Here is a 24,170-nt window from a genome sequence, read left to right on the forward strand (position 1 = left end):
GTTCCATTGACAGACGGTCTCTCCACTGGATTTCGTGGAAAGAACTAGCAACGCCAAAATGCAAAGGAGGGATGGGTTTTCGAGACTTCCATGGGTTCAATCTGGCCCTGCTGGGTAAGCATGGTTGGTGCCTGATTACCAACCCTAACTCCTTGTGCGCAAGAGTGTTGAAGGGAAGATACTATCCAGACACCGAGTTCATCCAGGCTTCGGTGCCACACTCGGCATCTGCTACTTGGCGTGCTATTGTGGCGGGAAGAGAGGTGTTGAAACTGGGCCTTATCCATCGTATTAGGGATGGCACTTCTATCAATGTTTGGACGGATAAGTGGATCCCGACTACTGCAACAATGATTCCCACTACTAGACCCCTGGGGCGACCGTTGCCTTTGTTAGCGAGCTCATCGACATTGAAACGGGAACTTGGAGGGTGGATCAGGTGAGGGAAAGTTTTGCTGCGCCGGACGCCGAGGCGATTCTGAATATCCCACTTCGGCGTGGAGGGGGGCTGATTTTATGGCCTGGGCACATGAGAAATCTGGCAACTACACAGTCAAATCAGCATACCGACCTCTAATGACACATAACGAGCATTCTGCTCAAGTGGAAGGGCAGGCTATTGGTAATTCAGTGGATCATCAACGCTTGTGGAAGATGTTATGGTCTCTCAAGGTCGTCCCTAAGGTACGCGTTTTCTGGTGGAGAGTCATGCGTGGGATTCTACCTGACGAAGCTACGTTAAAATATCGCCATATCAGAGAAACAAGTCTATGCAAGCTATGTCACCTTGCTGAGGAAGATTTAGAGCATGCGCTATTGCACTGCTCTAATGCCCGTCGGTATTGGGCCGAGGCGCAAGCGCTGTTGGACGTACAACTCCCAACGCTCCAGTCTGGTTCTTGGCAGAAGGACATTCTCTCTGATCCTTGTCTCTCCCCCAAGGATCGAGCCACGATCATCACTATCATGTGGGCCATTTGGACTTCGCGGAACAAATGGACACACGAGGGCGAGAAGTTTGATTTGGTGCAATCCATAAAGTACATCAGGGAATCACTAGCGGTGTTGGAGATCCCCATTGTGCAAGCGGTGACACTGCCTGGGTATGGCTGGTCGCCACCTGAAGGCAACCAGATCAAGATCAATACCGATGCGGCGGTAGATGTTTTGAACCAACGAAGTGCTGCAGGAGGTGTGGCTCGCTCGAGTTGCTCCTTGTTGGGTGTTTGGGGAAAGCCTCAACTTGGGGTCACCGATCCTCTCATTGCCGAAGTGTTGGCTCTGCAAGAAGGAGTCATCTTCGCAAGTCTTCGGGGCTTTTCCGAAGTTGCTATGGAGACAGATTGCTTGGAGGTTGTTAATCTCTGGCGTGATCGCCGTGATGGTCGTTCTGTCGTGGCCACTATTGTGATAGCCTGGCTTATTAGGGATGATAGACTACTCATATCAATAAGGAATTCCTTCTTTTCTGGGAGCCCATTCGAACAGGACTTCCAGGTTAAGCGTGCTTGGCTTGGAGTAGTTCTAGGATGGGTGACCATCCGGGAAGTTGATCCCGAGTGCGCATGAGTGAGGACAAAGTGCACGGAAAAGACTAGTATTGATATGTGGGGCCAGTCTAGATCCCGCCAGGAGTAACGACCACCGGCGGGTGTGTCCGGGGCGTTACAACTATATTCTCCGAGATCGAAGAGCTTTCTCTTATGTTTTCCTCTTTTGTAATTCAGCATGTATTAAGAGCAGCGAACGGCCCAGCTCACATGTGTGCCAAGCGTGCTTGCGCTAGCGGGGCTACCGAGAGTTGGCTTACTGAAACTCCTAGTTTTCTCGTGACCAGCCTGTTGGCTGATTGCTCAGCGAACACCTTTTCTATACCTAATAATAAAGCGGCTATTGCTTCCGTCGGAAAACCCACCACGATATTTTTATAAAAAAGCCCGTGTAATTTTTGTTATTCAACCCGCGCTCCATCATTTATCTGCAACGCAAAAGAAAAAAACGATTCGCTGCAAAAATTATACCCGTACGCATCGCCTCCTCCCGTCGACCCTGGGCCACCCTGGCCTGTGCCCAGGCCGCCGCCACACCACTCGTCGCCGCGGCCGACCTCAACCGCCACCGCTGCCGATCTCAACCCACCCGCCTCCGCGGCTGTACCTCTCCCCGCGTTGCGGCGCTCGAGCGCATCACGTCGACCCTGGTCCACCTTGGCCTGTGCCCAAGCCGCTGCCACACCACTCGCCGCCGCGGCCGACCTCAACCACCACTGCTGTCGATCTCAACCCACCCGCCTCCGCGGTCATACCTCTGCCTGCTTGCTACCCCCGTTTCGGCGCTCGAGCACAGCTTCTGGATCAAATCAACGTGATAGCTACAACGACTTGGGATGATGCATCCGCTCGATGCAGAACGGCGGTGGCGCGCGGATAAGGCACGACGGAGCGAAGTACTTGGAGGTGGAGGTGGGCCTTCATGGCTCACACGGGGAACTCCGAGGTTATGGCGCGGCAACGGCGACTCCTTATGGCCAGATAGAGGCGCCTAACCCTTGCTCCCCTCAATGTATCCCCTCCTCCGGCAGGAACTCATCATCTGGTGAGATCCCCTCCCCATGCCTCCAACCGTGTGCCAAGCACCGGCACGAAATTTTGTTTTGTGGGAATTTGTTTGCTGATGAATGAATGTATTTAATGTAAGATTGCGTTGTTGTAGAGAGAGAGAATGGAACACCACCTTCAGTTTGTCATCTGATCCCACATTCTCTAGCCCATGAGTGAAATAAGATAACAGTCCATTGATCAATTCAGGTAGCCTCTTTGTTTTGCTTTGATTGTCCCGCTCAATTTCTCATCATGATGGAATTAACAATGGACGGGTTGATTTTCCAACAAAATAGGATAGGACTTACTACATTAGTTAGTTAGCTTATTATTTTAATAAATTAAAATGATTATAAAAATTAAAACCGTGTGATATTTTTTCTTCCGTTGCAACCACGGACCTTTTGCTAGTCTATACCTAATAATAAAGCGGCTATTGCTTCCGTCGGAAAACCCATCATGGCATTTTATAAAAAAACTGTAATTTTTGTTATTCAACCCGCACTCCATCATTTATCTGTAATGCAAAAGGAAAAAACGATTCGCTGCAAAAATTATACCCGTACGCACCGCCTCCTCCCATCGACCCTCGGCCACCCTGGCCTATGCCTAGGCGGCCGCCACACCACTCGCCGTCGCGGCCGACCTCAACCGCCACCGCTGCCGATCTCAACCCACCCGCCTCCGCGGTTGTACCTCTCCCCGCTCACTGCCCCCGTTGCGGCGCTCGAGCGCATCGCGTTGACCCTGGTCCACCCTGGCCTGTGCCCAGGCCGCTGCCACACCACTCGTCGCCGCGGCCGACCTCAACCACCATTGTTGTCGATCTCAACCCAGCCGCCTCCGCGGTCGTACCTCTGCCCGTTTGTTGCCCCTGTTTCGGCGCTCGAGCACAGCTTCTGGATCAAATCAACGCGACAGCTACATCGACTTGGGATGATGCGTCTACTCGATGCAGAACGGCGACGGCGTGCGGATAAGGCGCGGCGGAGCGAAGTACTTGCAGGTGGAGGCGGGCCTCCATGGCTCACACGGGGAACTCCGAGGTTATGGCGCGGCAACGGCGACTCCTTATGGCCAGATAGAGGCGCCTAACCCTTGCTCCCCTCATCGTATCCCCTCCTCCGGCAGGAACTCATCATTTGGTGAGATCCCCTCCCCATGCCTCCAACCGTGTGCCAAGCACCGGCAAGAAATTTTGTTTTGTGAGAATTTTTTTGCTGATGAATGAATGTATTGAATGTAAGATTGCATTGTTGTAGAGAGAGAAAATGGAACACCACCTTCAGTTTGTCATCTGATCCCACATTCTCTACCCCATGGGTGAAATAAGATAACAGTCCATTGATCAATTCACGTAGCCTCTTTGTTTTGCTTTGCTTGTCCCGTTCGATTTCTCATCACGGTGGAATTAACAATGGACGGGTTGATTTCTCAACAAAATAGGATAGGACTGGCTACATTAGTTAGTTAACTTATTATTCTAATAAATCAAAATGATTATAAAAAGATTAAAAGCGTGTGGTATTTTCTTTCTCCCGTTGCAACGCACGGGCCCTTTTGCTAGTATTAATAAAGCTTTGTGAATTCGTCGGAAAAAAAATACTAATCGCCGTAAGCCATGTCCCTAAATCCGGCTGGGAGCGTATAAACAGTGTTTAGCGCACACTTCATTTGATACGACGTCGACGTCTAATAGCAGGAACATGAGGAATAAGCCGTGCGATTTATTTTATACTCCATGATCATGACACTGACAGTATTTGCGTACAAACATATGCCTCGTCGGGCGCTCTAGCCGGACAGGAAGTCCTGCCTCTTAACGCTCTGCAAGTTGGGCCCGGACACCGGGTGCGGCATTATGGCCCCGCCGCTGACCGGCCCCGCCTGCCACACCGTGTTCTGCTGCGTGGAGTTCCCCGGCAGCGCCACCGTCACGTAGATCGTGTAGGCGCCGGCCGCGTACTCGGCGGTGGGCGGCACCGGCACGCCGAACTGGAGGGTGGTGTTGTCCAGGGCCGGGGCCGTGCTCCTCAGGACGGTGGTGAGCACGGAGACGGCGGCGCCGCCGCCGCCGCCCTGCGAGGCGAGGAAGACGTTGCTGCCGGCCATGCCGGCGCCGCCGGGGTTGATGCCCCAGGCGACCCAGCCGGTGGCGCTGGAACGCGCGCGGAACGCGAGCTCGGCGGTGCCGTTCGCGGCGTGGTACGTCCAGTGCAGGCTGGCGTCGAGCACGGGCAGGGTGTTGCACCGCGCGAACGACCGCCCCGCCGGGAACGTCGCGTTCTCGCAGCCCTGCTGCTGCGCCGTCGCGCCGGCCGCGAGCAGCAGCACGGTGGCGGCTACGGTTGCGAGGAGGAGCCGCGCCATGGAGCCTTGCTCGTGCTGCTCAAGACGTTGCTTCGTTTTGGCTCTCCGAGCTGGCCGGAGATGCAACAGCGTGTGGTGGCAGCAAGCGTGAAGGTGGAGGGGGGCTATTTGTAATACGGCCGGCGACGTGAAAGCTGGGATGCTGGAGGTACGTGCCCGGGTGGAAAGCTCCAGAGTTGACGACGGGTTTATCTCTTGCGATCTCGGGCCCCTTTTTTCTTTTCTTTTTCCTGTTCACAAAGTACAATCAAAGTCGCTTACACACACGTGTACACTCATTTCTATAAACGCACTCACGCACATCCTATCTTTATGAGCACTTTCAAGAGACTAAGCCGGCACATCATCTTAAGATTGATGAAGTCGTCACTCGCGCCTTCGTTGTCGACAGGAACGCCTCCTTCCACTGAAAACCCATCGTCAGAAGACCTGAAATAAATTCAGAAAAATGCAAGCATCAACGTCTGTGGTGGACATGAGATACCACAGTCCTCCTAAGAGCATGTCTGGTAGAGCCCTTAAACCCTAAAAAAAACAGATATAACCGTTTTTTACGGGTTGGGCGAAAAAAACGCGTTGACTAGAACCCCTTAACTTTTAAACCCTTAAAAAAATTTAAGGATCGGACCTGCAAACCCTCTTCCAACCTGTAGAAGTGAGGATTGGGGGGCAAAATCTACCTCAACCCTCACTTCGACCCGGCCACGCGCCGGAGGGAAATTTCCCATCCCCAACCTCCTCCCGCACCTCCCCCGAGCCGCCGCCGGCCGCATCTCGGGCCGCCACCGCCGTCCCGCCCCCGCGCCGACCCGGCCGCCTTCGGTCGCATCTCGGGCCGCCGCCGTCGTCCCGCCCCCGAGCTCCTCCACCGCCGCCGACAGCATCTCGGGCCACCGCCGCCGCCCCGCCCCGAGCTCCTCCACCGCCGCCCCCCGAGCTCCTCCACCGCCCTGAGCTCGTCCACACCGTCGGCCTCCTCCATCGTGGGCTCCGGCCGGCCCTGTTTCCTGTATTTTTGTTACAGAACAACACTACATTTTTTGTTTTGTGTTGTGTAGATGGATGTGTTGTCCGATGATTCCGGTTGGTCGTCATCGGACGATTCGGACATTGAGGACTTGCTTCAAGACAATGACATCGAGATGATGGGCCTCCTCGTCGACGTGAAAGAGTTTGAAGACCGCGTGAAGCTGATGGATCAGAGGAGAGGGTCGAAGATGGCGCGAGTCACCATCTACCGGAACCGCTGTCTCGGACATGAACATTTGATGCGAGACTACTTCGCGGAGGTACCGACATACCCACCTCGCCTCTTCCGGAGAAGGTACCGAATGTGTCGTAGTTTGTTTGTAAAAATTGTCACCGATTGTGAGGCTGACTCAGATTACTTCAAGCATCGTAGATACGCCGTCGGTATCATGGGGTTTAGTGCGTACCAGTGGCAGCTCCGGGATGATCAAGTAGAGCACCAGTGGCAGTTGGCTGGACGGCGCCAAGTCCCATGATCTACCTTTGTTTACTTTTCCATGTTCTATTTGATTCAAACAATTATTATAATTTGCTTTAAAACATTGTTGTAATAAATTGAATTAATATTATGTGTTTGAAAATACTATTCGATGTTATTGAGATGATGAAAATTATGATATATCAAATGACAGTTTTAAGGGTTGGGATTGAGGCAAAGACTAGAACCCTCAAATGCAACCCTTATAACAGAATCCCTCAAACCCAACCCTTATAACGGAATCCGTTATAAGGGTTGGGTTTGAGGGTTCTAGCCTTTGCGTTTGTTTTTCAACCCTTAAAAGTGTCAAAAATAACCAATTCTTAACCCTTAAAACTGGTTTTAGATTTAAGGGTTTGAGGACTCTACTAGACATGCTCTAACCATCCAACCACGGGTTGGTTTGCCTATCTCGGGCCCTTGATAGCATCGCAAGCATAACTTCCTCCGCAGTGCCGGTCGTACTTTCCATTTCATCAGATCATAGGGTAAAATTCGGCGACTCTGTATATGAAAACCGACCAAATATCCACTTTGCTAAGCAACCCCGTTCTGACTTTTCGCGGGATGACCGCGATATTTCTACCGTACATTGCATACGTTGGTCCCGTGGCAAATACGAACGGCTGGTGTTTTTTCCGGGAAACACCAACACCAGCCGTGGCCGGTGCGTCTAAAAATCTGGGGAAGTATCCCCTCGTTTCGCCCGACCGTACACGCCGTAGCAACCCATTCGCCCCGCTGTTGCCGCGACCGTCGTTATTTTCCTCGGAATGGATCAATGGAAGCAGCTTCGTGTTCATTGGTCATCGCTGCAACACGCCTTGACGAGAAGGCTTCGTTCATCCACACACAAGATAGGCTGCAGCGTGCCCGTCGTTATCGACGGAAGCAAGCTGAGCGTACACTATCAGTCGCAAATGGCGGTTCAATCAAGCCGCTGCAGGTGCCGGTGCGTACTGTCGCCTAGAAAACAGGCGTTGACCAGTGCATACTCGCTGGGAGCACAAAATAAGTTAAAATACTAACCATCAACTTCACTGAACAACCGCATCGCAGATGTGAAACAGCAAACACACCATGCAACGGTCGCAGAACAGATAAAACCATCAACTCAAATTTCCCACGACATCTTATCTTCCAGGTCAGCAAAATCTATCCTTGACATGTCATCAACAAAGAAAGCCCACGCCACGAAAACGCGGCGCCCAAAAAAAACCCGGCCAAAAAGCAAACAATCTAGGTTTTCGACATTATCCAAAAGCAAAATTTACATTACGCTAGGAGCTAGCTAGGTTTCCTGAGCATATCTCGCCCTCTCCCTCCTAATGATGCTGTCTAGTGCTTCTTAGGATTAACGACCAAGGCCTGGCAGCACGAAGAGAAAGCATCTGACACGTCGAGGATCGGGGGGAGAGTGAAAGGAGGGAGGACGCCGCCCTTGTCGTGCGCAAAGGTTGTCAAGGCATTCCCAGCGAGGGTGTGCGCCATCGCGGTCTGCTGCTTGTTCAACCCCTCCATGATGCACGAGAATGCTGCGAAGGTGGCGCAATTCTGAAGCAGCGCTTGTGGTGTACCTGGATTCAAGCAAACAAGCGTGTAAGAAAATCATGCCACCAAAGCCTCAACAATTTAACAAAATGACAGTGGTTGATATTAATAAACATAGTCGGTTAAAGGTAGCAGCCTGGGGGTAGCAAGTGCAGATATGATCTTGATTAAACAAAATCATGCTTGAAATATCCTTTCAGTGCAAACTTCTTCTTTTGTTAGAACAACTGAAGATTGCTGCCTAGAGCTCCTTAGGCCATGTACAATGCAAGGCGCTTAGGGGAGGTGCTTGTAGAGAAATAAACCAGCGTTTATTTAAGCACCGGTGCTTATTTGTAGAGGGTAGACACTTAATTAGGCGTCTCTCCTATAGAAACAGGCACTGGTGCTTCAGAGAAACCCGGTTTATTTTTCTAAGCACCTACCATTGTACAAGGCCTTGGACACTTGGGGTGTGTTTAGTTGCTGGAACGGACCGGAATGTCACGGGTCCGACCCGTCCCTGGGCCTCGTTCTTGTGTTCAGTTAACAGATGGAACGATCACCACCTCGTTCCCATAAACCGAATATTCGTCCCAGATCCGGAACCGTGTGAGACCTCCAAAACGAGCGGACGACGCGGAACCGGCTCTCTCCTCACACTCCCACTCCTCCTGGCCCGCTGCCTCCCCCTCGCCTCTCTCTCTCTCGCTCGATCTGCGCCGCCCCGCCCCGCCCCGATTCCTTCCCTCGCCGCTGGCGAACTGCTTTTCTTGATCTGCAGCGCTGCTCCACCTCCGGTCCCTGATCTGGCCATCCCGGGCGCATCCCTCGTCTCCCTGTGTAGCACTCCTCGATAGCAACGACGACGCGTTCCTACAGGCAGCGGCTGGATTTTTGGTGGCATTCCTTGGCAGCAGCGTCTTGCGGGGAATCGATTATGCTTGCAACCACGGAGCAACAACCATGGAGTAGCAGCAGCTGAGCCTCGGCAGGAAGTGGCTAGCAGGCAGCGGAGCGAGAGCAGCATCGGCTTGCACAGAGATGAGAGGCAGTATAGGAATTGCTTGGTGCGTATGTTCGATTGCTTCAACATAGAGCTTAATTAGTATATATAGTAGCAGCATCTAATTTCTCATGATTTTTGTTTGATGCGTATGTTGGATTGCTGGGTAATGATTTTTTACCTATATATGTGTCTTGTTAAATACTCCCTCCATTTTTAAATATAAGGTGTATTAGTTTTTCAAAAAGTCAACTGTTGTCTATGTTTGACCAGCATTATAGCAAAATATATAAATATTTACAATACCGAATATATATAATATAAAAATATATTTCAGGGTGAATCTAGTGATAATGATTTCATATTCTAGGTATTGATATTTTTGTCAATAAACTCAAACTTTGACTTTTTTCAAAAATAATACACCTTATAATTAGGAGAGGGGGTAGAAAATAGTGTGAATTTATGTTTGTATATGCTTGAGTGTATTTATAAATTGTTGGCCTTGGAAAAAAAATTCAAATGTTTATCAGTATTTGATTACTCTGTTGCTGAAAATACAAAGAGTAAAATTGTTCATAGTGTTGGTGAAAATCATTCCATTCCCAACTCCCAAACCAAACACACAACAGGACCATTCCATTCCAGCTAAATCTCATAGCCAAACATAGGAATGGAACCGACCTATTCCCGTGGAATGGAAGCATGACATTCCATTCCGCTTCGTTCTTGAACCAAACACACCCTGAATACTACACTTGTTGAAATGGCATGACTGCCATGAGCCAGAAGCACATGCGCCACTGCCAGTAAAGCAACAGAGAGATGCAGTGTGAACAGAGTGGGTATGTGTGATGCATAAGATTGTGTTTAGCACATCACCAACTTAAACTATAATTACCACCACTGATAAACACATGCGCATTGCAGTTTAATTGGAGTGCAAGATGTGAAGTCCTTAACAGTATCTCAAAGAATTCAAGGGCTTGGTCAGTTAAATGGACTCTTTGCATTGTTGCCCAGTGGCTGCAGGACTCCATAACAAGCAAGACAGGCAGTTAGTGTCTTCTACTGTTAAAATTGTAGATGATGCTTCATCTTATCATGCAAACAATAACTCCTGATTTTAGTGAATTACGTACAAGTGATATTGGGCTTATTGTAAATTAATTTACTTGAAATTCTACAATGATAATAAGTAATTCAGTCTTGTATTTCCAGGCCAATTTCAGTGCATGTTTGTACTCAGTTTCTCTAAGTAAGTATGATAACAATATACATCATGAACTGGACACACAGCTAAAATTAAACTTTATCACTCAATGGATAAATTACACAGTTGGATAACAAACTAGAAACCTAATTATAACATGTTCGAAGTGTTGATTACAAGGACCATCCCAGAATCCATGCATAGGAGCTTAGCAATTCATATTTACAGAAATAACATTTTCTGATAATCTAAAGAACAATCTTTTTTATGTATTCCAGCAACAAGAATAACAACAAAGAGTACTTTGTCACCAGAAAGTGAAGACAAAGCCAAAAACTGCTTTCAACTACTACCAAATTTTTTCAGAACATTATGCAATACCACCGAATATCGCATCACAACATCTTCATACTAATACTAAGCAATGGCAATCACAATCTATATCTATATCTATACCTAATAATAAAGCGGCTATTGCTTCCGTCGGAAAACCCACCGCGGCATTTTTATAAAAAAGCCCCTGTAATTTTTGTTATTCAACCTGCGCTCCATCATTTATCTGCAACGTAAAAGGAAAAAACGATTCGCTGCAAAAATTATACCCGTACGCATCGCCTCCTCCCGTCTACCCTGGGCCACCCTGGCCTGTGCCCAGGCCGCCGCCACACCACTCGCCGCCGCGGCCGACCTCAACCGCCACTGCTGCCGATCTCAACCCATCCGCCTCCGCGGCCGTACCTCTCCCCGCTCACTGCCCCTGTTGCTGCGCTCAAGCGCATCGCGTCGACCCTGGTCCACCCTGGCATGTGCCCAGGCCGCTGCCACACCACTCGCCGCCGCGGCCGACCTCAACCACCACTGTTGTCGATCTCAACCCACCCGCCTCCGCGGCCGTACCTCTGCCCGCTTGCTGCACCCTGTTTCGGCGCTCGAGCACAACTTCTGGATCAAATCAACGCGACAGCTACAGTGACTGGGGATGATGCGTCTGCTCGATGCAGAACGGCGGCGGCGCGCGGATAAGGCGCGGCGGAGCGAAGTACTTGCAGGTGGAGGCGGGCCTCCATGGCTCACACGGGGAACTCCGAGGTTATGGCGCGGCAACGGCAACTCCTTATGACCAGATAGAGGCGCCTAACCCTTGCTCCCCTCATCGTATCCCCTCCTCCGGCAGGAACTCATCATCTGGTGAGATCCCCTCCCCATGCCTCCAACCGTGTGCGAAGCACCGGCAAGAAATTTTGTTTTGTGGAGATTTGTTTGCTGATGAATGGATGTATTGAATGTAAGATTGTATTGTTGTAGAGACAGAGAATGGAACACCACCTTCAGTTTGTCATCTGATCCCACATTCTCTACCCCATGAGTGAAATAAGATAACAGTCCATTGATCAATTCACGTAGCCTCATTGTTTTGCTTTGCTTGTCCCGCTCAATTTCTCATCATGGTGGAATTAACAATGGACGGGTTGATTTCTCAACAAAATAGGATAGGACTGACTACATTAGTTAGTTAGCTTATTATTTTAATAAATCAAAATGATTATAAAAAGATTAAAAGTGTGTGGTATTTTTTTCTTCCGTTGCAATGCACGGGCCCTTTTGCTAGTAGTAAGTAAGCGGTGAAAAATGTTGTTAGTTCAATGTGAATGTACCTGGAAAACTCAAAGCAAGACCTGTGCAACAACCAGCAATGCCGGAATTGATAACTGCAAAAGGAACATGTTAGTTCATACTGTGTATCCAACTCCCAAGGTGTTAATAAAAAGGTGACCACTAAAAAGATGCACATACTATCATCTTTCCCACGCAGCTTCCTCAACAAGCACAAAACCAAACTCTGGACACCAGATAGAACCGCAAAACTCTGGTCCAAGAAATTTATACCATCAGCAAGCAGTTTATGAAAATGATAGGGCAATTTCCTAGTTAAGAATATGCACACAAAGGTGGACACAAACTTTGGCAGAAGACCCTGCATTGCCGAGTGAGCCCTTGAAGCCCTTCTTAGTTAGCAAACCTTGTCCTGAAAAAAGAACCCCGAGGTGCAATGTAAGGATTTTATGTGAGGGAATTAAACGGGTGTCACAGGTGTTGTTAGTGACAGCATGTAGAGCACTAGTGCCTCCGTTATGCTAACAGAATAAGTATCTAAATATTTGAAGAGAAAATAAGGATATAAATGAAGATTAAATGAATACAAACAATGGGAGATTATAGTTAACTAAAAGGAATTGTATCAAATGTGCACAATCATATAATCTTAGATTCTAGCAAGAACTGGGTGCAAAACCTAAGGCAACGGAATTTCCTAATAAGAACTGAACACTGATAACAGAAAATTCTCAGACCGCCCGCGACAGAATTAACCAAAGCATCACGGCAGAGGAGAGTAATCCGGAAAAGGATAAGAGGGGGGGTGGGGGGTTGATTACCATATCCAAAGATAGATCCGACGAAGGCGCCGCCGGCGAAGTCCCCGGCGGACCTGAGGACGCATACGGCTGGACCGGCGGCAAGAGGCGGGAGGGATAGGGAGGAGCCCCCCTCGGCGGGGTTGGTCCCCACGTCGCCGTCCGACTCGTTGTCGTTCCTCGCCGCCATGTCCGTCCTCCCTGCAAGTTCCGTTATCGTTTGCCCAGGCCCAGGGTTGGAGACTTGGAGTATAGAGGACGGGACTCCAGCCTCTGGTAGGCGGGTCCCGCTGCCAGTTCCCCCGGGTTGGGTAGCCCGGCCGGCCGGCCGGCTTTACAAGCCCAATCGAACAAACCATATTAAACAAAGCCCAATCAAACAAACCATATTAAATAAGCCCAATCGTAGCGGACGACAGACAAATCGTCCGTTGCAGAGGTGCCCTCTAATCAGTTTTTCCTTTTTTCTCAAAAAAAATATAAATAAGTTTTTCCTTTTGCCTAAAAAATACTATAAATTAGTTTTACTGACTTGTTTCTAGGGGAAATTTTGCGACTCCTTTTAAGTATTTTATTCTTAAACTTTGGAACTTGTTTACCACATTCGCACGCAGAATTTATTTATAGTACATTTAATCATGTACGTTCAAGTTCGTCAAAAAAAAAAGATCATGTACGTTCAACAAAAGAAATTCACCCATGTGGCAATCTGAACTCTGAAGACGCATGAGGCGAGCACTGTGAACTGCCTCAGAACAATGTGTACCGTCTCATTAACGATTCATATACCCGTCTACAGTTCCTGATTACTGTAACTTGTTCCATATGCTGCCATGGTAAATTGTTCTGAACTTGCAACATTTCACCTCAAAACATCAGGCGCCACCTCAACTGCTCAGGAACCCAACACAGGGTTCTTCCTATTATTGCTATATACTCCCTCCGTTCCAAAATAAGTGTCGCTGCTTTACTATAAAATTTGTACTAACTTAATACTAAATTTGCGTCACTTATTTTGGGACAGAGGGAGTATATCTTTATACGCAATTGCCTGAAGCAATTGTAGCCAGATGAAGGCAGTACTCATCAGCATGAGTGTGCCGATACCGCACACAATTAGCCTGTATCAGTTTGGTACTTTGGTGAAGACCAGCCACTGATGCATGTCCACTGCAGCACAACTTGGGACACATAATCAGATGTCACCAGCTTCCTATGGTCAGAGGAGAGCTCAACGGGAGTTCAGCTGCAGGCGCCTCCAATGTCACCTGAGAGATAGGGATAATGAGCTCTAGCAAGGAAAGATGGAGCAGTATGCTAAAAGATGGTATTTGCAGAAGTGGGAGTGTCAAAAATTAGTACCTCCTTAAAAACTGCACTGTGGGAAGCATCCTTGAAGCCCTGAGTTCAGACCACAGAACATACAATTATGATCCAGCAATCAGAAACAAACGAGGAGAAGGGGGGCAAGAACGGCGGGTTCATCTGCTCACCAATTTTCTGAAGAGCTTTAACGATGCAGTATTTGAGTCACTAATTTTTGCTCTGAAAGTGTGAATTCCGTATTTCTCTACTGCAAACGACATCATCATTAAGGTCACTTCTTGACCTAGTCCCTTTCCACGGCTGCAACACGAAGCAATGGAAGTATGGAACCATGAGTAACATAACTGAACACCATCAGTCTATCACAATCTCATTTCAAAACAATCTGCTAAACTCTATATTATGAATGAGTACTGCATCAAGTAATAACAGTAGATGTAAAGCAACTACGAATTACGTTGTGTTTGTTAACAATTTAATCACTTTATAACACTGAGATCATGTCAAGGGCTTTCACAGGAGCATAAGCGTTTGGGGCTTTGGGCAATACAGAGGTTAAAGATTTGCAACACTAAGTTTATATTATCTCTCTGTTGCAGGTACACAAAACGGGCTGCGAGAAAACATAATTCTAGCGGATTATTAAATAGTAGCATATTGGTGAAATTTCCTACGAGTGCAGTTGGTGAAAAAGTATCAGTGTATCACACTACTGATAATTCAAAGGATAATAAGTTGAGTAGTTGCAATTGTAACCAGTTTTTAAGCTAAAACAGATACTCATGACATACACAATTCAATGTGAAGCCCAAATTGGACTATCAAAGCATGTTGGCTGTCAGAATGGACAGAGTATGCATGTAATTTCCCATGAATAAAAAATAATGAAATATAGAACATATATCTAAGTTGATGAGAAGAGGTACTAAACCAACACTTAAAAGATGGTACCTCTTTTGTTCAGCTATCATAATCTCTATCTCCGCAAGTTCCAAATCATCAGGGTCATTCATATAGATGTTGACATCGCCAATCATAGCTGCAACAGATTAGGAAGAGCATTAACACTAGCAGGACCTGGCAAACTGCTAAATATGAAATCAACGCAAATTTAACTAATCACATTCATACATAGATGCTTTCAGTAGGGCACCACTGGATTGTTTGAGGAGACCTTACTTGTGCTAAACCAACCTATTGCTAGGAGATTCTTGTACATTGGTCGGAAGTCTGAAGTTATGAACATATACTAGTAATGAAGGCTGAAGGACAGGCAAGTGAGCTACAGAACCTAGAGGAGGAGAACAGTCCTTGTCTTAACTGTTGTATGCATACAACAATGATCTAGACTTAGATCACTACATCAACATCAGGATCCTCTAAACACTATAGTAGAGATGTGAATTCAAATTTTAACTTGAAGACTTCATTTGCACCCTACAAATACTGGTAGTGAAACGTCTGTAAATTCATTTGAGTAGCTTTCTGTGTCAACTAGAGATATGAAGTTCATATATAACTAACTGACATCAAATAGTACACAGTTTGATGATCATGAAGTCAAATGCGTATTGTTTTCTACCTGAAAAATGTGTATCATCTTTCATCTATATGTTCTAGTAACTCTGGCATATAATTGAAGGACTGAACCGGCATTCCTCCTCCCCTTATCCATTTTCCACCCAGAAGATCTGGGTGCTCTCCACCCCCGCTTGACAGCTGAGGCCTCCTCCTCCCAACACCGTTGCATAAGTCTAACATGCTACTGTTAGCCCATTAGATTGCTCCAATATTTAATTCCCAAACCGTTCCTCCTTTGAGGAACCTCATTGCGTAATGGTCTACACATTCCATCTCATCTGACCACAGAGAAGAATCAAAGGTACAGAAATGGCATGGTTTTGTTTTGGTATTCTAAATATTCGAGTCTCAGTCAATCTACGCTTACACCAGAGCCACAATATCCTCCTCACAACATGTATGCAAAACTGCAACCAGAATCGTACCAGATTCATGTAACCTCTGATTCCCAATTCCTATCATGGACTGAGCTAATCAAGTTAAAACATTACTGAGCAACGTGCAGAAGAGAGTAGCAAACCTTCGGTGTGTGGGTTCCCGACCACGAAGTCTCCCTCGATCAACTCCTTATCCAGCACTATGAAAGTGTGTTCTGCACACACACACACACACACACACACACACACACAAACAAGCATCTCACTGAATCAGTCGCAGCGCGTCAGCTCACCACCAAATCTGGGGCAAACTAGAGGAAGGAGATCGGGGAAGCAGCGAGGGGGAAGGAGCTCAACTGAGAGGGTCGAGGGTCCAGGAGCGATGGACCTCGAACTCCTGGGCGAGGGAGAGCGGCTCCGACGCGGTGGCCTCCAGCAGCGCCGGGTCCTGCATCCACTCGTGGTACCGCGGGACGTGCTCACGCAGGTACGGCACCAGCACCGCGCGCTCCCCCACCGCGTACCAGCTTCCCTTCCGCCCCCTCCCGTCGTCATCTCCGCCCTCGGCCGCAGCCGCCGCGGCCACCGCCGGCTCGGCGGGCGCCTCCATTGCAGCCGCAGGCAGGGTTTCAGCTTCGGCCCACGGTCCACGGAACAGTGGGCCGCCGCGTCAACTTTCTTACACATTAATGACCGATTTATCTGCCTCTAAAAAAATGACCGATTTATCAGCAAGTACGCCACCGTCAAAGGAAAACGTACTAGTACAGTATTTCGTAAGCTCTCTACGATGGTGCTACACTAGAGCAGCGAAACAATTACAAGGCGGAATTCTGAAGCAGTGGAATCTTCACAGCTTCACGCAGACTGCTAAACGAAGGGAACGGTAAACCCCATTGTTAGCTGCTCATGGAGGAAGGGTGATCGGGTGAAAGAAATGATGGAAAGATAGATTGGCCTCGCGAAAACTTGGACTCGGAGGGGTATAAATATAGCCATCACTGCTGGTCTATCTCTAACCTTTTTAGCATATAACGTGAAAGAAGAAGGACGCATACATATAGCTTTTCATCAGCCAAAAAAGACTGTCAATGTGCATTGACATGTCCAGAGCTACTTTACCGCTGCTACAAAATACATTGGGATGCTGGAGGGAACTGATATTCGGAAGCCCCATAGTCCCGCCTTTGGTAATTACGAGGCATCGAGTAAAATGACGATGAGGAAGTAGAAGGTGTCGTTTGACTTTGTTAAGGACGATATGTCTGAGCAGGTAGAGCACTTAGGCTGTTCTACAGAAACATTCTCTTGTTTTTGTTTGTCAGAACTTTATAAGATATTCATTTGTATTAAACATACTCGGATGGTGTCCTATAGAAGAGTGGAGGACATTTCGCAAAGCTTGTGCCGACAACCAATGATGTAGTTTTTGCTGGTTCTTTGTGTTCTCTTGAAAAATAAAATGTGCTTAGTTTATTTATTTTTCATACTTCCTCCACAAATAGGAATTTAGAAGATCCATTTTGTTTCCTACAACTTACTTTAAAACATGCACACAATGGAATTAAGAATCCATTGCTCTCTTCAGATAAGATATCGCTCTATGTATGAAAGCAATGACCGTTATACCAATTACAAACTTAAATGGTGTATGGAAAACAAATAATAATAAAATGTTGTCTTCTTTTCATAAAGGGGTGATCTCTTTATGACTAACAGATGCCTGATTTTCTCTTCTTCAAAAGGTCTTATTTTGTGGCAATTCTGATTCAAATTAAATTACCACATATTTTTACATCGAAGTATGCATTAAATTACCCCATGTATGTGCTAGTAATGCTAGTTAGTAAAGCCATTTTTGTGTTGGATTGGAATCATAGTAATCAGCGAAACCCCATGTCACCTAGAAAAATCACCATCAAAACATTCAAATGCAATATTTTTCTGGATGTGGAAAATTCATACAAACATGATGCTCTCTCTGTTTCGCTTGCACGCATAAGTACTGAATTTTCGGTGCAATGCATTACCCCCTTGTGTTTTGGAGATTGCTGTCAGAAACAGTCATGGACTGATTTGCTTGCTAGTGCACACAGAGAGAATTAGTCCATGAAAATCCGAGAAGAATGATATATTCTGTCTAGAAGTTCGAAGAACTTCATCGAAGATTATCTATGTTGTGGAGAAGAAGAAAGTATATCTCAAGAAAAGATGACACTGAGAAGAATATGTGAATAGATTGATCCCATAAAATGTTGCTGACGCAAAGCAATTTTCATTCGTGTGTCCCAAGTAGAATGACTTTAGCTGAGAAATGTGACGATGAAGTGAAGATGTAGCATTTGTTTTGTTGTTCTTATTTGTCTTATTTAAGTCATAGTACCACCTACTATTAAGAGGGGTATAGGTCATCGAAGCTTAGGTACATTGTGTTGCTTAGTCGAAACCTATGAAGGACTGAGAGAAATCTCTTTGTGCTCTGAATGGTTACTTGACAGCAAGAGACAAAGTTCTTTTGAGATATCCTTAGAACCGAGGATTTGGCTTTACTTGCTCCGCAAGGAAACACTACATCGGGAAGGTCCTAAGATGACACGTGTCTCGCAGACCATTCGGCCAAACTGTATGCGATGATAAATCACAAACGCTAATAAAATAAAGTCGCGTGCAAGAAAATGAAATGTGTGACATACCATCCATTAGGCGTGATAATGGTATGCACACCATGTGTGATAGTGGGCACACACTTAGAGGCAAAATTATGTGTGATATATGTAGTCGTAACGCGCACGGTTGCAATGTTCTAAGTGACTGTGTTTGTTGGAAAACACTTTATAGAAACAAATTGTTTGCGATAGTTAGGACCATCTCACATGTTGCGTAGTGTGAGTACTCATGTATTATGATTTAAAAGTTACTAGTACCGAGAAACTGGAGATGGACTTGTTAGTTTTGTTGATTCTGATTTTGCTGGTGATTTGGATAAGAGAAGATCACTCACATGTTATGTTTTCATCATTGGTGGTTGTGATGTGAGTTGGAGAGCAACTTTGCAGTCTATTGTGGCTTGTTCCACTACTAATGCCGAATATATGGCTATTTCTGAGGCATGCAAAGAAGCTATCTGGTTGAAAGGTTTATACACTGAGCTTTGCGGAGATTCATCTTGCCCTACCATATTTTCTGACAGTTAAAGTGCTATATATCTTACAAAGAATCCAATGTATCATGAGAGAACGAAGCACATTGATGTCAGATTTCACTATGTTCGAGATGTTGTTGCTAAAGGTGATTTGAAGGTATTAAAGATAAGTATTCATAAGAATCCAGCTGATATGATGAAAAAGTCAGTTCCTACCAATAAGTTTGAGCTTTGCTCAAGCTTAATTGGTATTTCGCACTAGTCCTTTGGACTTTGACGCACAAGGTGTTTATGCTGATTTGGATGGAGTTATTCACTTTCTTCGACTACTGGAAGGAATCTGGCTCAAGGTGGAGATTGTTAATTTGTGATCTAAATTCTACTGTATTGGACTAGACGTAGTACAAATGGTGTGGGCTTTTGCGTTGGTACCGACATGTACGAGTACAACTCGTTTACTTGTCCTCCAAGGACTCTCATGTATTGCCCCTCATATATACTTCATGTAGTCGCACCTAAAGACGACCTGTCGTCTCGTGCTTGTAATACTCCATCCTTATAGTGATTGCGCCTTCGTGCGTCCGTGGTTTTCTTCCGCAAGGGTTTGCACGTAAAAATTTGTTTGATCTGTGGTCCACGGAGCAGTGGGACATGGCCTCAACTGATTTACCCTGCCTAAGTCATTCACTCGTCACTTGGTATGCCACTTGGTATGCCAGTTCAAACTGGAGAAGGATTTTGCAATTATCAAAACACGCTACCAATATGCCGCTTTTGCGGATAAGGAAAAAACATCACTTGACGGCGAAATTCTAAGGCAGTGCAAATTTCATGCAAACATGGTGCTCTATCTGTGTTGGTTGCCTGGATAGCTATAGCATGACTACACACATTGTTGGTTGCTCATGCGTATTGGCATGGGAAGGTGAAAGAATTGGATAGATTGGTCTATAAAGTGAGCCATCTTTTAGCCAGTTTAGCGTAGTTAGCAGCAGCAGGAAACTATCACTGTGTTAATATAGGTTCAGAAGAGATTGATGGGAACAAAATGTATTGTGATGTTGGAGGAAACTGATATCGTAGTGTGTACGTTCAGGACTGGTTTCAGAATTTGTGCTGACTTGACGACTGTGGGATGGAGAGTAAGAAGCCAAAGTGAGGAATGCAAGAAAATTATCAGAATAATTGCTTACCTGTGAATATGCATCTGATTGCGTTTATATAAAATAATATTTGTCTTATGTATTGTAACATCTTGATTTCAGCAAGATATTAGGAAAACTGTATGGCTTCATGTTTGAAACCATCAAAACATTCCCTGCTTCCTTCAAATGAGTTTTTGTGTGCAAAATATATATGATACTATATATCAGTTACCACTGTTTATTTTGAGAAAAAGATTGAAGGGGGTCCCTATAGGGTAATAATTAGAAGCCAAAATCCGAGTCCACTAAACTTGAATTTACATGGTGAAATTGCACAATCACTGATTAGGATCAACAACAGCAACAAACAATTCTAACAGTCCATTAACAGCAAGACCCAACTACAGATGATAACAATGATCCAGGTGCCATGAGCCCTCCCTGAACGCATGCTATTCACACGCTGGCACTCCACTAATCCTCCTTACAGATTTTAAGCATATGATAAACTCCCTTGCTTTCGCCCATGCTACTTTTCTCCGATCATGCGCTTTGCCAACAAGAATCACACAACTCTCGTCGGTCGGAGCCGTGCCTTCAAAGCCAATAATGGCAAGCTTAGCCAGGACCATCATCATCATAATCATCATGATCCTAACCGCTAAAGCTCACGCGAAACATTTCCCAGCCGATCGAATCCATGGTAGTATCACATCACCACGCCGGTCGTGGGCGAGCGGCCACCAAATCTTCCACTTAGCATCAATCAGTCTGCTCACTGCTGTGTGAGATCACCTAACCTAGTAAATGTAGCATTAATAGGCTGGTAAATTGCAATTGATATACTATAGCCCATAAGCAAAATGTAAAATTCTTATAACTTACTAGTCTTTTGGCAAACTTATGGATGCGAATTTGGAACTTTTAGGGTATCCTCCGACCCTTCTTCTGTTGTATCGTTTCAATTTTATCCGAGGGGATCCTCCGACCCTTCTTAGTTCAACTAAATAAACTAAATTTCGCCTGCCTAGGCAAACTCTTACTGTGATTTAGCAGTTCGTCAGCTTTGATCCATGTGCTCCTTTCACATTCTTCTTCAGTTGAGCTGGCCCATCCACAGTATGCAAGCATGTGTGTCTGAAACTTCCATTGTGCAGCTCAAATTTTGGTTAACTACTACAGTCGCAGCATGCCTTTTGCACCTACCACCACCACCGATCTAACCCAGGAGGCAAGTGCAAGATGGGGCCAAAGTTGGGCACCACACAGATCACCACAGAATATTTTCAGGCCTGTTTGTGGAGGCTCTCCCTCCCTTGCCTTCGAAGCCAAGAACCCATCATCGAAACGGAACGAAATACACACAACCAACCAAACGGGAGCAGCACACGCGGTTCACAGCCATCATCACATTTCACAATCACCCTCCAAAACGCCCCACTAAAACCCCACTTACGAGCGCAGACAAAACCCAACCCAACGCACGCCACGCACACTCACACTCACACACGCCACCGCGCTCTGTTAGCTCGACACCGCTGCCCAGCTCCACGGGGGCACGATCGATCAACAACGACAATGAGGAGATTCGATGCGCTGCTGATGCTCGTTGTGGTCGTCGTCCTTCCGAGCGGCGGGGCGGCGGCGGCGGGGGCGCCGGGGCGGTGCACGACGTCGACGCCGGTGAAGGCGTACGCCAAGTGCATCGCGCTGCCGACGCAGGGCGCGACGCTGGCGTGGACGTACGACGCGCGCAACGCCACGCTGGACGCGGCCTTCACGGGGTCCTTCATCTCGCCGTCGGGCTGGGTGGCGTGGGGCGTCAACCAGGACGCGCCGGCCATGGCCGGGGCGCGCGTGATCGCCGCCTTCTCCGACCCGTCCACGGGCGCGCTGCTCGCGCTCCCGTTCGTGCTCTCCGCCGACGTCAAGCTCCAGGCCAAGCCCCTGGTGTCCCGCCCGCTCGACATCCCGCTGCTGGCCTCCTCGGCGTCCCTCGTCGCGCCGGCCCGCACCGTCCGCGACGGCGCGACCGTGACCATCGCCGCCACCATCCGGCTCGCCCCGAACCGCACCAGGGTCCACTTCGTGTGGAACCGGGGCCTGTACGTGCAGGGCTACTCCCCGACCATCCACCCCACGGACGCCTCCGACCTGGCGTCGCACGCCACCGTCGACATCCTCACCACGGCGACGGAGTCGTCCCCCATCGCGTCCCCCAGGCTGCAGTGGGCGCACGGCTCCCTGAACGCGCTCTCCTGGGGCCTCCTGCTGCCGGTGGGCGCGGCGCTGGCGCGGTACCTCCGGCCCTGCGCGTCGGCGGGGCCGGCGTGGTTCTACGGGCACGCGGCGGTGCAGGCGACGGGGTACGCGCTGGGGGCGGCCGGGTTCGCGCTGGGGATCGCGATGGGGGCGGCGTCGCCCGGGGTGACGTACAAGCTGCACCGCGGGCTGGGCATCGCGGCGGCGACGGCGGGGAGCCTGCAGACGCTGGCGGTGTTCTTCCGGCCCAAGACGACGAACCGGTACCGCAAGTACTGGAAGTCGTACCACCACCTGGTGGGGTACGGGTGCGTGGTGATCGGGGTGGTGAACGTGTTCCAGGGCTTCGAGGTCATGGGGCTCGGCGCGTCCTACTGGAAGCTCGGCTACTGCATGGCGCTGGCGACGCTCGTCGGCGGCTGCGTGGCGCTGGAGGTGAACGCATGGGTGGTGTTCTGCCGGAGGCAGCACGAGGAGAAGCTCATGCGGCGGGAGGTGGAGGACGTCGTCGTCAAGGACAGGGCCGCCGCCTTCTAGGTTCTAGCTAGCGCGCCGCGCCATGATCGGCGCCGTTGCTTCCCTCTGTTTTACACCGGCACGCAGGGCTTTTTTTTGAGAGAGCGAAGATACATTGAGAATGCAGACACGGCCACGAAGTAATTGAATGGGTGCGGTCACGCGCCACGTTACCGGGGACAGGCAGTGCTTATTGGTTTGTCGGAAGGTGGGCGTGTGAATTCCTTCCCGGGCTGGTGTGTGCCGTTGTACTCCACTGTTTTTCTTCTCCTAGTTCTTGATCTATAGTTCTACTATACGATAGTACATAGAGGAATTCATGTACAAGTTGTTCCACTTTTTCAGTTTCTCAGTATAACTTTGCACCTAGCCGATTCTTGGTAAAGAAACCACGTCATGAATTGTGAAAAAAGGTCTGCTTTTTTTACGAAAGAGGCACCACATCTCTTTTTTTTTTTGGCAGAGCTCTGCGCCGGTGCGCCTGCCGAAACTTTTGGCCGGCTGCGCGCGGGTCATACGATCCATCAACCCCCGCGCGTCTGCATCCTTGGATCTGCATGCAACATCTTTTTCCCCGATGCAGCAAAAATCTGACACGACGCAGCAATTTTTTCAACGCTTGCAACAAAAAACAAAAAATATAGTAAAAAAATATCTACGTGATCGTAGCAAAAAAACGAAGCTGATGTTGCGTGGTAGCAAAAGTCAAACGCCGTTTGTAACAAATATCTACGTAAACGTGTATGCAACTTTTTAGTGAACGGTTGCAGCAAAAAATAATGCAGGTTGTAGCAAAAATTAACACGGTTGTAGCAAAAGTAAAAAACATCGATTGTAACGAAAAATCCGACGAACTGGAGTTGCAACCAAACGTATATGCATCTTTTTTACTGAACATATGTAGAAAATAAAAACGTTTGTAGCAAATATGACGCTGGTTGCAATATTTTAGACAGAAAAATGTTGCATGCCCAGTCAGCGCTCAGCGCGCGAGCCGCGTGCGGCCGGCCGAACGGTTCGACCGGCGCACCGGCCAGAAACGATTCCCTTTTTTTAAGGATAACCTCCGGCCTCTGCATGAGAGCAATGTATGTGGTCCCTTAAATAAGAATGCAAACACAAAGTCTGAAGTTCCGAATAATCTCTAACGAGTAAACATAAACCAAATAATAAAAGTAAAG

General features: G+C 47.8%; 4 protein-coding genes across 4 annotated transcripts; 1 reads left to right on the forward strand and 3 right to left on the reverse strand.

The window, feature by feature from the left end:
• Window positions 1–4,180: 4,180 nt before the first annotated feature.
• LOC123449445 (cytochrome b561 and DOMON domain-containing protein At5g47530-like) lies at window positions 4,181–5,166 on the reverse strand. The gene has a single exon (XM_045126677.1). It carries the CDS (start codon window positions 4,968–4,970, stop codon window positions 4,395–4,397), a length of 576 nt encoding a protein of 191 aa, XP_044982612.1. The 5' UTR covers window positions 4,971–5,166; the 3' UTR covers window positions 4,181–4,394.
• Window positions 5,167–7,580: 2,414 nt separating this feature from the next.
• Window positions 7,581–12,939, reverse strand: LOC123449447 (chloroplastic import inner membrane translocase subunit TIM22-2). The gene is made up of 5 exons (XM_045126679.1): window positions 12,662–12,939; window positions 12,188–12,252; window positions 12,021–12,093; window positions 11,882–11,935; window positions 7,581–8,054 (listed from the first exon to the last, which is right to left on the reverse strand). The coding sequence occupies exons 1-5, from the start codon at window positions 12,828–12,830 to the stop codon at window positions 7,816–7,818; spliced, it is 600 nt and encodes a 199-aa protein (XP_044982614.1). The 5' UTR covers window positions 12,831–12,939; the 3' UTR covers window positions 7,581–7,815.
• A 447-nt stretch (window positions 12,940–13,386) lies between these two features.
• LOC123449446 (N-acetyltransferase 9-like protein) lies at window positions 13,387–16,879 on the reverse strand. The gene is made up of 6 exons (XM_045126678.1): window positions 16,282–16,879; window positions 16,068–16,139; window positions 14,918–15,005; window positions 14,134–14,266; window positions 14,003–14,041; window positions 13,387–13,908 (listed from the first exon to the last, which is right to left on the reverse strand). The coding sequence occupies exons 1-6, from the start codon at window positions 16,532–16,534 to the stop codon at window positions 13,843–13,845; spliced, it is 651 nt and encodes a 216-aa protein (XP_044982613.1). The 5' UTR covers window positions 16,535–16,879; the 3' UTR covers window positions 13,387–13,842.
• Window positions 16,880–21,530: 4,651 nt separating this feature from the next.
• LOC123446937 (cytochrome b561 and DOMON domain-containing protein At2g04850) lies at window positions 21,531–23,358 on the forward strand. The gene has a single exon (XM_045123482.1). The coding sequence runs from the start codon at window positions 21,790–21,792 to the stop codon at window positions 23,008–23,010; it is 1,221 nt and encodes a 406-aa protein (XP_044979417.1). The 5' UTR covers window positions 21,531–21,789; the 3' UTR covers window positions 23,011–23,358.
• The last annotated feature ends 812 nt before the right edge of the window (window positions 23,359–24,170 follow it).

This window comes from Hordeum vulgare, chromosome 4H (genome assembly GCF_904849725.1).
Source record: "Hordeum vulgare subsp. vulgare chromosome 4H, MorexV3_pseudomolecules_assembly, whole genome shotgun sequence".
NCBI classification, from domain to species: Eukaryota; Viridiplantae; Streptophyta; class Magnoliopsida; order Poales; family Poaceae; genus Hordeum; species Hordeum vulgare.